The sequence below is a fragment of the Pimephales promelas genome, chromosome 1, assembly GCF_988280905.1.
Source record: "Pimephales promelas chromosome 1, fPimPro1.hap1.1, whole genome shotgun sequence".
In the NCBI taxonomy this organism is placed as follows: domain Eukaryota; kingdom Metazoa; phylum Chordata; class Actinopteri; order Cypriniformes; family Leuciscidae; genus Pimephales; species Pimephales promelas.
In genome coordinates this window covers 44,741,769-44,754,480 of record NC_142769.1, presented here as the reverse complement: position 1 = coordinate 44,754,480, position 12,712 = coordinate 44,741,769, and the positions used below count along the sequence as shown (strand labels likewise).

Sequence of the window (12,712 nt, the reverse complement as noted above, 5' to 3'; positions counted from 1 at the left end):
CTCACACACATATCATATTTATATGTAAATGGAAAAACATGATTTATATAAACTTCTAAAATAAAATGTAACATGGTATGTAAGTGTCTGCAAAAATACCATGGTTATTATTATTATTTTATATTGGTAACTCATACCAAGTTTTACCAACCGCTGTTGTAGTATAGTTTAGTCTTTGAAACTACAGTTACTATGGTATTTTTCACCAAACAGCATTCAATTACAACATTTACTTTTAATATGAAAAAGCTTTTATAAATGGTACTGAGGAATTCTAACAAATATTCTGACAACTAGAATGCCCTGCTGTTCTCATTTTGCCCTAAAATAGACTTTTTAAGCAGTTCACAATTACTGCATTATGCCACTGTAGCAATGCAGTCTGGGTCAAGTAGATGAATAATCAAAAAGAGGAACAAAAAAGGTTTTAAGAATAGATTGAGATGGAAAAAAACCCATAAAGGAGTCAGTGGACACCCTTTACTGATTTAGAAAAAAAGTCATTAAGAGTAAAAAGAGTCAGGCTGAGGAAGGAATAGGTACATGCTAATGTTTTTAAAAAAAAAGTGTCCTTTTATGACAGCCTGTGTTTTTGCAGTTTGATCGGGATGGAGGATAACCATGGTTCACCCAATAACCCTCTTCTTCTCCATCTTAATGTGCTTCTTGGGATGGATATATGGTTATTTGGAGATTAAAAAGATTCTGGATGCTTCATTGCAAGTTCTTCATATAGGAAGGATTCTGGGTTTGTTTAACACCAGATTACAAGTACATTCATGAAAGTGCATCAGGCTGTGATAAGAAATAAAAACTGTAGATGCGTCTACCTGTGTGTGATTTGTGTCCCCCGCAAACTTGACATGGTCTCTTCTAAATTTTGTCTCAGGTCAGCAATGTTTTTGACTGTCCTCAGGCGTCTGGACTCTGGATCTTCACCTGAAAACAGGACATTCATTTTCAGACTTTATAACATATATCAGTATTTTAAAATGTTGGGGTTTATAAAGAAATGTTTACTTTTATTCTGCAAGGACACATCATATTATTATTATTAAAATGATATGTAGATTTATATTATTACCAACATCTTCTGATAACCTCTCTGAAATAAATTGAACAGGTTACCTGACAGGTCCTCAGTTGAAGACTGGCTGATCTTACTGAAGCTACAGGAGTCACTACTGAGGCATCCAGAGCTTGGGTTTGAGCCGATGTTTCCATCTATCTCATTCTGAGACCTTAAAACACAGGGGTTAAAAATAAAAAAAAGACATCATTCATGTAGATAAGCATGCACACATTTTCTGTGACATCGCTGTCAGTAGAAGTCATGCCCTGACTAAAGGAATCCTTAATGGAAAACAAACACAGGGCATAGAGTTTATTTCAGAGGAAATACCAGTCAAACACGTCTCAGCTGAGCCTGACGGGGAGTCACATGCAAGCCCACATGCACACTAGAGCCATATGCAATGAGGTCTCATAAACTATATACAAATCAGCAATATTGTGCTCCTGTTTTGGAATTAATCCATTTCATGTATCTATCCATCTAATGTGTATTACATGCATAACAATAGGATTCTAAACTAGATCAAAAAATTCTGTCCTTCTTTCTTTTTTTTAATAAGTTAATAAGACTGCATGTGTAGGAAATGGAAAATATGCCTTTTATTGGAGTTTACATTATAGTTCACAGCAAAATACAAATCAAATCTGATTTTTACAAACCCAATTCAAAGCACATTCATATTTGTTCCACATTTCTACATGGTCTGAAATACGAATTTGAACTAAAACCAAAGTTTTATTTCCGATTAATATCATAAATGTGATTCATTGTTATTTTAGTATAATTAATGTACAAGTACTGTTTAGATTTAATCTATTTATATTACAGTTTTAGTCATTTAAGTACTTTAATATTAAAATGTATTTTATTTGAGTTAGTTACCAAGGCATCCTATTTTTTTTTTGTTTATCAGTATTTATATTTTATTTAATTTCAGCTATATTTTAATTAACGAAAATTATTTTATTAGCTTAAGGGTGTTTACATGACATGCATGTACTAAAAACGTAAAAAAAAATTCCTTTGCGGTTTTCGAGTACAGACAACAACGTTTTCAAAATGATTCCCGTTCACATGTATCCTTGAAAACAACTATATTAAAAATGCCAGGCCAGTAGTTTGTGATGTAAAGAAACACTACGCGTCTATAAACTAGACACGTAATACGCATACGCATGACATCACTGTTTTCACAAATTTCCGTTTTTGTAGTTTACGTGGAGATGATAACAGTATCGTTTCCAAAAGTTTGCGTTTTCAGACCCCCCAAACGGCCAAAATGCATAAAAAGTTTTCCATTTTTAGTTGATTTCATTTGATTGGCCCCTTAGTTTCATTTAACAATACCAACACTAGTTGGAAACTTGCCCAAGTTAAAGGGATACTCCACTTTTTTGGGAAATAGGCTCATTTTACCACTCCCCCAGAGTTAAACAGTTGGGTTTTACCGTTTTCGAATGTATTCAGCCGATTTTTTGATATTTAGAAGAATGTCAGAAACTAGAGAGTCAATGAGACCAGAAACTGTCTGGTTACTGATATTCTTCTAAATATCAGAAAATCGGCTGAATGGATTTGAAAACGGTAAAACTCAACTGTTTAACTCTGGGAGAGTGGTAAAATGAGCATATTTCCAAAAAAAGTGGAGTATCCCTTTAAAAGACCCCCTATGATCTCTATATATGGCTGAAGTCCGTCCTTCAATCTAATTCTATGGTATTTTTAGAGCCGTTTTCAGCTGAAAAGCAGTCTCACCTGTACATGAAGGGTGCTACGGTGGCTGTGTTGGGGTGGTTGTACTGCTGCTGGGGTTGAGGCAGCTGCACACTGACCGTGTTGCAGGCCGTGGATTGTGTCCCGTTGGCCACTGGGGCACCACTGTGCGTTTGGTGTCCTTTGCCCTCGGTGGAAGCCAGGCTGGAAGAAGACGAGGAATGCCGACTGTCCCTATGAAGGCCCAGACCCCCTCCCAGACGCATACTGCGTGGCCTCTCATTATCTTTACCACCGAGAGGCAGCGCTGAGCTTTTTACCGCTCCATTTCCTGTGATTTTACTTCCTGGTTTTGGAATTCCGCTATGTGCGGGGGCGGAGCTATCTTTCTTGGTAACGCCCACCTTGCCGCCTTTGGGTATAAAGATGCCGATCTTGGAGGCTTTCCTTGGCTCTGCCTCTGAGAGAGCAACTCCGCTCGAGGGAACAACTTCCTCCTTAACCTCTTCTTTGGTCTCCACCTTTTCCGAGGCAGGGACACGCTTGGACTCCTTCCCGTTTTTGTCCTTGTCCTTAGCTTTTTCCTTCTCTTTCTCTACGGCTTTAGTTGAGGCTTTTTTTGCCGTGAGCGCCCGGCTAAATGTCCGCTGCGCAATGCCCTTCAGAGCAATCTTCGGGCTGCTGGTCGTCATGTTAAAAGAACTTGATCCGTTCGCGGGTCTGACGTTACCATCCGTTTCCACAAAGGGTTCTGTATTGGAACCAGCCTCGACTCTTTCCGAACTCAACCCGGCATCTTTTCCTGCTGTCGGCGTAACAGCGCCCTCTGTTTGCGCGGATGATTTGGAGGCTCCTTTGCTATTGAAAAGTTTGAGTTTCTCCAGCATGGACTTCTGAGGCACAGCTTTCGGTGGTGGATCTGCAGGCACGGGCTGCTTGGCTTGGAGATCTGGCTTGATGGAAAGCACCGTTGAGGAAGCGGAGGAGGTAGCAGTGTGCTTGGTGCTCTGAGTTTTGATTCTCCAGGGTTTGCTACTCGAGTTGGGATGGGGGATGGCTGACGACGAAGATGAAGATGCCACAGTGCTGGTGCTAACAGAGGTGCAGGCGGATGACAGAGCGTGCTCAGTCACACCTTGTGAGGTGATACTCTCTGATGATTCTGGAGAGGAAACCACATACAAAAACAGTCAATAATAGACACTGAGACAGTTGGAATGCATGTGTTGCAGAAGGAGATCCATTCAAAACACATTCATATGTGTATTAGCATGGAAAAACCCAGACAACTTCCGGCAAATTTAGATTTGGCAAAGCGCTCATTCAAGCCCATTTCTAATCTGTCGAAATCGCTGCACCAATCAGAAACGTTGGGGCGGGCTTTACACGATGACGACAGCGCTGGGATTTTGAAGCAGATTTTGTAGCCTACATTACAAAGATGAATGCCGCCATCGAACATCACTCATTCGAATCAGCTATCGCGTCTGTTTTAAGCGATTTGAACGTTTCCTTTTTTAAAAAAAAAAAAACGAGCAAAGAACAATACTCTCTGCCGGCCGCCGCTCTGCATACGTCATCTCCTTCATAGCTCTGATTGGTTTTAGGTCTACCCGTAACATCCGTTGGTGACGCCCCTCTGGAAATGATTTGTCTATGATGCTTTGCCAGTTACAACTGAGAATGGTCTGGTTTTAACCAGGCTATGTGTGTACCACATTTGGACGAAATCCAAATTCAAATTAATGTCTGATTTACAATCCACTATCCACAAGTTTCCAAGGGGCGCTCCTGTAAAAAATAAAGTGGGTGGAACTTCCGGTGGGGCGGCGGAAGTAGCATTCCAATGGTATATTGTGTGTTAGTTAGCGAAGAGGCTAGCTGTTTTTCTGAGAATTATTTTACTATTTAAAGACGCAAACCTTTATGAGAGATGTCGTTACGGAGCTCATGGACAACATGTGCTGTTCGCAGTTGTATGTATAACCGGACTAAACTAATTCAGTGGCTTAAACGTGATTGTTTTGAACATAAGCCGAAAACGAAATCAGAGTGATCCTGCCAAAGACTGTAGTTTCCATCACCTCCCAAAAGACGACGAATTTTCCTGTGTACATTTCCTGTGTACAATTTTCCTGTGCACAACTCAGGATCAAAGCCTGTGTTGACAGAATACCAAATGTGCCAGTTAATGTATTCAAGTAGCACATTCATTTATAATTTTGAATAAACTCCAAAGCACAATGAATAAGTGTGTATTTTTTTATTTTAATTGTTTTTCAGCTTACACAACGCCATGCCTTGATGAGTATTGATTATTAATAATGTTATTATAATAATAATGTAATAAATTAATATACATTAATATAATAATGTTAATACTCCCAACCAACTAACGTTACTGTGGAGGGTAAAGGTACTGTTATTTCACCCTTTTTAATTTCGTTGAGGTTGTGTTCCCACATCGTCAGCTAGTTTGGATCGCTATAACTTGAATCACTGTCAACTGTTGAATGAACGAGTGTGAAGTATGTCAAGTCGCGCTTTGTTTACTTCGAACCGGAAGACGCGCCCACTTTTGACGCAAGGCCTCATGGGGCGTAGGAAACTTGTGGATAAATCAGAACTGTTTCAGTTTGAATGCTCCAGTGTTATTTAAAGCCCCCCTGTGGTCAATCATGTTATCCCTTAATACTCATCTTTGATCACCAAAATGACATATTTAAATGTTTTTTTTTTCTTGTGAAAAAAATGATTTTTTTTTATGAAATTGCAAATTAGCCCCGCCTCCACTCACTCACACCAGCTCAGAGCTCCACTCGTTGACAATCACTCGTTGACCTGATTATTTACAAGGTGACGTCAGAAACACCAGCGATTTAAAACCGAGTTTGTGAGACTGTCTTTGGTTCACTGCAGTTTTAAGGAGAAAATACTCGACTTATAGTGTCGACTTATGAATTTGCACATGGTTTGTCTTATAGGATATTAAAAACACCACATAGACATAAACAACAATAAAAGCTTGATTTTCACCACAATTAAGATTATTTATGTACTGTACTACTATCGCATTTATTAATATTTTGAATTTACTTTTATTTTTATCCCCTTCTGTTTTAATTTTGAGTTTAGTTTATAATTCTGTTATGTGCTTTTTTTAATTTTTAGCCTTTGTTTTAATATTTTTGCATAGCTTTAATTCATTTTAGTTCAGTTTTAGTAATCTTGGTCCCACTTTATATTAAGTGGCTTTAAGTACTATGTACTTACATTGAAGTTACTACTTTGATACATTGGACTTATTGTGTACATACATGTATTTACATTGTACTTATATTTTGAAAATACCTGAATGTAATTACAACTGTAATTAATTCATGTAATTACATTTGTAATTACACAGTTGATCCTTCCCTTACACCTCAGCCCACCATGATACCTACCCATACCACCACACCTGTCCCTAACCTTACCCATATCACACCTCAATAGCAGCAAAAGTGTTTTACAATACAACCTGAACACAATAAGTACATTGTACTTATTTTCCTATGTAAGTACATAGTACTTAAAGCCACTTAATATAAAGTGGGACCGTAATCTTAGTTCATCAATTCCTTGATTGAAAAGTTTTTAAAGCTTAATTATCTCATCTAATATTTCAGCTTCTTTCAATTACCCAATTTTTTAGTTATATAGTTAACAATAACAACACTGGAATGGTCAGATCAGATTTCACATCTTTTCCTTCCAACTAGGAACCGCAATCTGATGGATACAAACCCGATCCAATTTGTGCTTTGAAATCCAATTAAAATCGAATGCTCAGATTTCAAGTGATATTTCATCAAAAGACACATAACATCAAATAATGTGAGAAAGTCTCTTGGTACTGCACTGACATCTTAACTATAGAAACAGATACCACAATAACAAAAGTGATACTAAAGATCACATCTGAAGACTTTAGTCCAGTGCAGAGTTGTGGAAGAAGAACCTATAAGGGAAATAAAGTGATATTTAAAGTAGATTAAATCAAATGCTAAGAAAAACAGAAGAAAAAGCTTGACAGTTTAACCAGTTATGCACATTGAAACCACCATAAAAGGCTAGTTACTTTTGAGCTAGTGTTATTCTAATAGTGAGCAGCAGACCGCCAACTGAGATCCGATCTAAACTGTTTACACTAAAACAGCGAGTAAGACTTCAATGCCCATTCAAACGCTAGAGGCCAAATCTAGCCATTGTAAAAACTTCCTTCAAACAACTGACATAATAAAAAATAAAAAAATAAAAAACTGTTTGCAAAAGGAAAAGTATAAAATTGAAATTGAAAAACAGCAAGTTAACCGTCTCCCATTCACCTGAGAAGTCCATTTGTTAAAGTGTGCTGGATTCACAGTCAGTCTCAGTAGTGGAGCTCACTCGCAGGAGTTACACTGCAAATAAAATGCGAACTGCAAACACCCCGCTGTCCCTCTCCCCAGCCCCCTCCCTCTGAGCCTGTATCACGCTGAACACACTCGCTCTGTCGGGCGGCTGGTGGTCCTAAAGACTTCAAGTGCCCAAAAACAGCTGAGCATACAGTATACTAATGCTGCACATTACAAATGAGATCTAGCAGAAGAGATATATAAAACTATAGATTCCCTGAGTGCCGAATGTGTCTCATAGATAAATTAAGTGTTGTTTATTCAGATTATATCACACTGAAATTTTATGCCACTTAAGTTTAGATAGACTAAAAGCTCAAATGTTTCTTTATTTTACAGGTTCGGCATTTGTTGTTGTTTATTTGCATATTTTAATCAGTGATGTGACATGGGGGAAAAACACTGTTCCCATTTCATTCAGTTTAGCATTTAATGAGCGGCAAAGAAACAAAGCGGCAATTAGGAAGTGATTAAGGTCCAATTAGTCATGCAAGCCAGAGAGAAGTGGGTCAGACCACTAATGACTTCCAATAGGTAGAGAGAGGGGCCGAGAGGGGGATAGGTCGGGGAAAAAAATGAGACCTGGCTCAGTTTTAGAGATTAAAGTTGAGAGAGAGAAATGATGTAAAAGTTGATGACCACAAAACTAATTATACAACAATGAACAGTAAAAATTGCACACCGAAAGGGCAGAAACAATCTGTCACCTCCATATCTTCAGGAATCTCTAGACTTTGTACCCTCAGGGGTTTGTGGCCTCTCTCAGTTCCTCTCAAAGGCCATATTTAAGTGATTATTTCTCCGCGCCAGAATAACAGCTATCATTAGACTCAGATGACCACCCCACGAGGACTGACCAACCCTCTCAGAAAAAAAAAGGGGACCCTTTCCGAAGATAGTAGTATAGGTACTACTGCACAAAAATGGCACTTTTTTGAAAGGGTCCTGCCCCAGAGACAGCTTTTGTACCTTTTTCTGAAAGTAAATGAACAGTTCTGAGTTCAGTTTTGAGTTTTGACATGCCCTGAAATTTGTGCTTATTTCTGTTACTTATGACATGGCAATAGTGTACATGAATACTGCAATTGCTGCAAATAAAGACTCAACCAGAATATGGACATTAAAGGGGAAATTAGCTCTTTACCCATTTGGTAACACTTTACTTGAAGGGGTGTGCATAAGACTAACATGACACCTTCATAATCATGACATGACGTATGTTATGAATATGAAGGAAGTTTTATGCATGTTTGTGACAACTGTCGTTAAGTGTCATTTGCTCAGTTATGACATTTTTAATGCAAATATGACATTGTTTGAGATGTCTTTGTTATGACACCTTGACATTACTAAGACAACACAACCTGTCATAAACATGACATAGCAGATTAATGATCAAACGTAAGAAACCACCTAGCTTTATTGGTTAACATTACATTAAACTGTCATGTGGTTGGTTTTGACATTGGCTGTCATGAAGCCATTATAACTTTTTAATGACAAATTCAATTAGTACCACTGTAGTTGAGGTCACGGAAAATATTCTTGAAAGTTATAATGGCCTCATGACAGCCAATGTCAAAGCCAACCACATGACAGTTTAACTCAATTTAATGCCAAGTTGTCATGATAAAGGCACTGACAGGTTATGATGTTATTGGTTTATGTCAAGGTGTCATAACAAAGACATGTTAAACAATGTCATATTTGCATTCACAATGTCATTATTGAGCGAAAGACACTTAATGACAGTTGTCATAAACATGCATAAACCTTACTTCATATTCAAGACATATGTCATGTCCTGGTTATAAAGGTGTCATGTCAGTCTTATGCACACCCCTTCAAGTAAAGTGTTACCAAACATTTTTACACTGGATAATAAATACTAACAAAAATATGCTGCTTTAAAAATAAAGTAATTTAAAGTGGATAACATTACAACTCAAATGGTTGATTGGTAATCAAACGGTTGATGGTGGCCATTGACTTCCATACTGTAGTATGAAAAAAAAAAAATACAATGTCTGATTACCAACAATTATCTAAAAATATATCTTCTTTTGTGTTAAACAGAAGAAAGAAGCTCAGGGAGAGTAAAGGATGACAAACTTTTATTTTTTTGGGTGAACTATCCCTTTAATTATTTCAAACTCTGAAAACACATAATATGCTAAGTCGCTATCTAGCCAGCTTTAAAATGTTGAAACTGTATATCTCCGAAACAGTCGGCTGACACCATTTACTAATTTTCACTGTCAACACAGACCAACACATTTGAACTCTTCAACTGCACACAAGCCAGATATCACAGTCAGGAGATTCACCAAAACACTGTTAAATAGACAGTCCTTGTAAAAATGGGTATAGAATACATTAAGCAAACTTAAGAAGAATCCGTTAGGAATTTCAATACCTAGCAATATGTAAACAAACATACAGTAGAAAAACAGGATAGTGCCTAAAACATGAAACCTCCTTCTCTCTGTCTTTCTTTCACTGTCCCACATTCTCATGCCCAAAACACTAATTGGAGCTCAATTAATGCAGAAAAGCTCCATTCACTCAGCTTTCAAAGCCGGTGCGCCACACACACACGCACACAGCACATCTTTCAAACATCTCAGCTAGGGTTTCAGTCAAGGTCATTATAAGCAGTTATTTCCAGCACTGACTGCTACATTAACTGCTGCAAACACATCACACTCCGTCAGCGAACACAGAAAAGTGCTTGACCCATTTTGACACAGTGACCGCTTAAAGTCAACATGAACTCTAAATTGACCCGGTTTTATATTATTGTGCATTAATCATCAGTACACTTTATTCCAGAAAATGTTTGAACGTTTTCTGCTGACTTTACGAGGCCACGTATACCTACGGGATAATACGGGGGACCTTTGCAAATATAAAAAATATACAGACTTTTCGACTAAAGCGTATTAGTCGTATTAGTTTTCTCGTGCGCACGAGATATGTGTATATTTTTTTTTATTTTTGCAAAGGTCCCTTTAGGGACTCCGTACAATAATGTTAAGCAAGCTGCAAGTTTTACATTTTGTTTTAGTAAATACACAAATTCAGAATACACTATTGTTTGGGGTCAGTGAGATTTATTTTTTATTTTAATTATCCCTGTGATGTCGAAGCTGCAATTATTTTTAGCATCATTACTGCAGTCTTCAGTGTCACATGATCCTTTAGAAGTCATTCTAATATGATGATTTGCTGCTCAAGAAACATTTCTTATTACTATCAATTTTTTTAATGGAAATCGTGATCTTTTTTTTCATGATTCCTTGATGAATGAAAAGTTTTTAAAAAAGATTCAATACATTTTAAAAAATTCTATAAATTGCATGTACAATACTTAATTAGTCTTTAAGATACAAATAACAGAAGAAATTCAATTTTTGGAGAAAAAACAAACCCCATGCGCGGCCCGAATTTTGCCCTAGATACCTAAAACATGAGAATTTTTCTTTATTCAATTCGTGAAAAAACACATTGCCAGGGAGTCTAGCGAATCAGCATTATTTAAATAAATAAATAAATAAATAAATAAAATACGTACAACTGACCCATTTTGCCAAGGCATGATCAAACACAGCTCAAATAAACTGGAAGGACCCTGTAGAGGTCACAAAAAGTTTTTTTTTTTAATGAAATATGGCTATGATGTAATGTGTTTACCTTTGGCCTGAGCTGCTGCAGGTTTGGCTTTATCGCTGAACACCTGACTGCGGCGATTCCCTGCTGAACTGATGGACCCTCGAGGAGAACTCTCACTGCCCGCAGTGGACATCCTCGAGGTGGGCCCAGGTAATCTGTGACAGCGAGAGAACCAAGACATTCACAACAAGATTTGTACAGTTTATGAAGAAAATGGGCATGTGCAGAACTCATTGTCACAACACTCAGGTGTTGCTGGTGCTTGCCAGGAGAGTTCTGAGATGCTAGGGTGTTTTATAAAGTATTGTGAGTGGTTGCTTTATGTCTAAAGAGATTTTTTATTTTTTTTTAGAAACAGTCTACTGAATATTTGTGCCTTTCTGAGGGTTTCTTACCCCAGATTCAGCCTTAGTTAATGAACTAAGCTGACAATAAAAACTATGCTCTCCAACAGCAAAAACAATGGAAGCTCGTTTCCGCCACAGAGAAAAAGAAAGATAATTTCTACTTTTTATCTCAGAATTGCAAGATATAAACTCACAATTTCCAGAAAAAAGACAGATTGTGACTTTTAATCTCACAATTCAGACTTTTTTCCATGCAATTGTGAATTTATATCTTGCAATTCTGACTTTTTTTTTTTTCAGAATTGTGATATAAACTCGCAAGTGTGAATTATAAAGTCCGAATTGTGATGTAAATGCAAAGTCAGTCCTTTTTTCCTCAGAATTGGACTTTATATCTCGCAATTCTGATATTATAACTCACAATTGCAAAGTTTATATCACACAATTATGAAAAAAAGTTAGAATTGTGAGATTAAAAGTAGTTAGCAAATAGATTTTCATGCTTCTGAATAATTCAACAATTTACAATTCTTAATCAACAATGCATTTATTTCCCCAAAATGATGCACATATATATAATATATATATATATATATATATATGCATAATTTGGGGGAAATAAATGCATATATATATCTATGTATGTATGCATACATATGTATGTATGTATGTATGCATAACAATGCTTGATGCATAACAATCATATAAGGCAAAAAATGCTTGAAAAAAAATTATATATAGTATATACACGTCTATTTCAATCATTGTTTGCCTGTGGTTGAGGGTTTAGTGAATTAGTTCAACTAAAGCTAAATATTTAGCTTTAACATAAAAAAACTGAAATGTACAGGGATCTAAACAAATCCTAAACTACAGTACACACACACACACACACACACACATAGTATATATATTTATATAAATGCCATCATATACTGACATATAAGAAACGATGCAGTAAATACCCACCTCTATGAAGGAGATTTGTAATTATAATGTGGCATTTCTCCATCAGTCCTAGCCTTAAAGATGATTGACAGACAAATAGACTAATCTCTCCTAACAATCAAGTCTAGGTAAATGTCATGTCAATGTCATGTAAAATACAGGAACATGTAGTGACCTATGCTAATCACATTGCTGTCAATTGTGTGACCTTGACATTTTCTCATAAGAATGTAAAATAGCAATGCTCCCTGCATTTTCCATCTCTATATTTTCCTGTTCACCTAAAAGGCTTAACTGCAATTACAACTATCCACCAGTAGAGGACAACATTGTGTCACGTGTTGCCATGAATGGTGGTGTACTAAATCCTGGGCCAATATTCAAACTGGGGAGTGTATTTTTTCAAATCATGCATTACACATGTGAGTGAAATGCATTTACATCACTTGGTGACTGAGTGCATGGACACATTCATTCAACCTCTCTGTCACACACCACAAACCACTATTAATAATTAATCG

At 36.9% G+C, this 12,712-nt stretch overlaps 1 protein-coding gene across 5 annotated transcripts in view; it reads right to left on the bottom strand.

The window, feature by feature from the left end:
• nav2a (neuron navigator 2a) overlaps nt 1–12,712 on the bottom strand; it is a 273,752-nt gene that overhangs the window by 58,500 nt on the left and 202,540 nt on the right. For all 5 annotated transcript variants that reach the window (XM_089130002.1, XM_089130008.1, XM_089130019.1 and 2 more), the window contains 4 exons: nt 10,918–11,051; nt 2,831–3,950; nt 1,129–1,241; nt 831–939 (listed from right to left, as the gene is read on the bottom strand). In XM_089130002.1, coding sequence (XP_088986128.1) covers nt 831–939; nt 1,129–1,241; nt 2,831–3,950; nt 10,918–11,051 — 1,476 coding nt within the window. The remainder of the gene's footprint in view (nt 1–830; nt 940–1,128; nt 1,242–2,830; nt 3,951–10,917; nt 11,052–12,712) is intronic.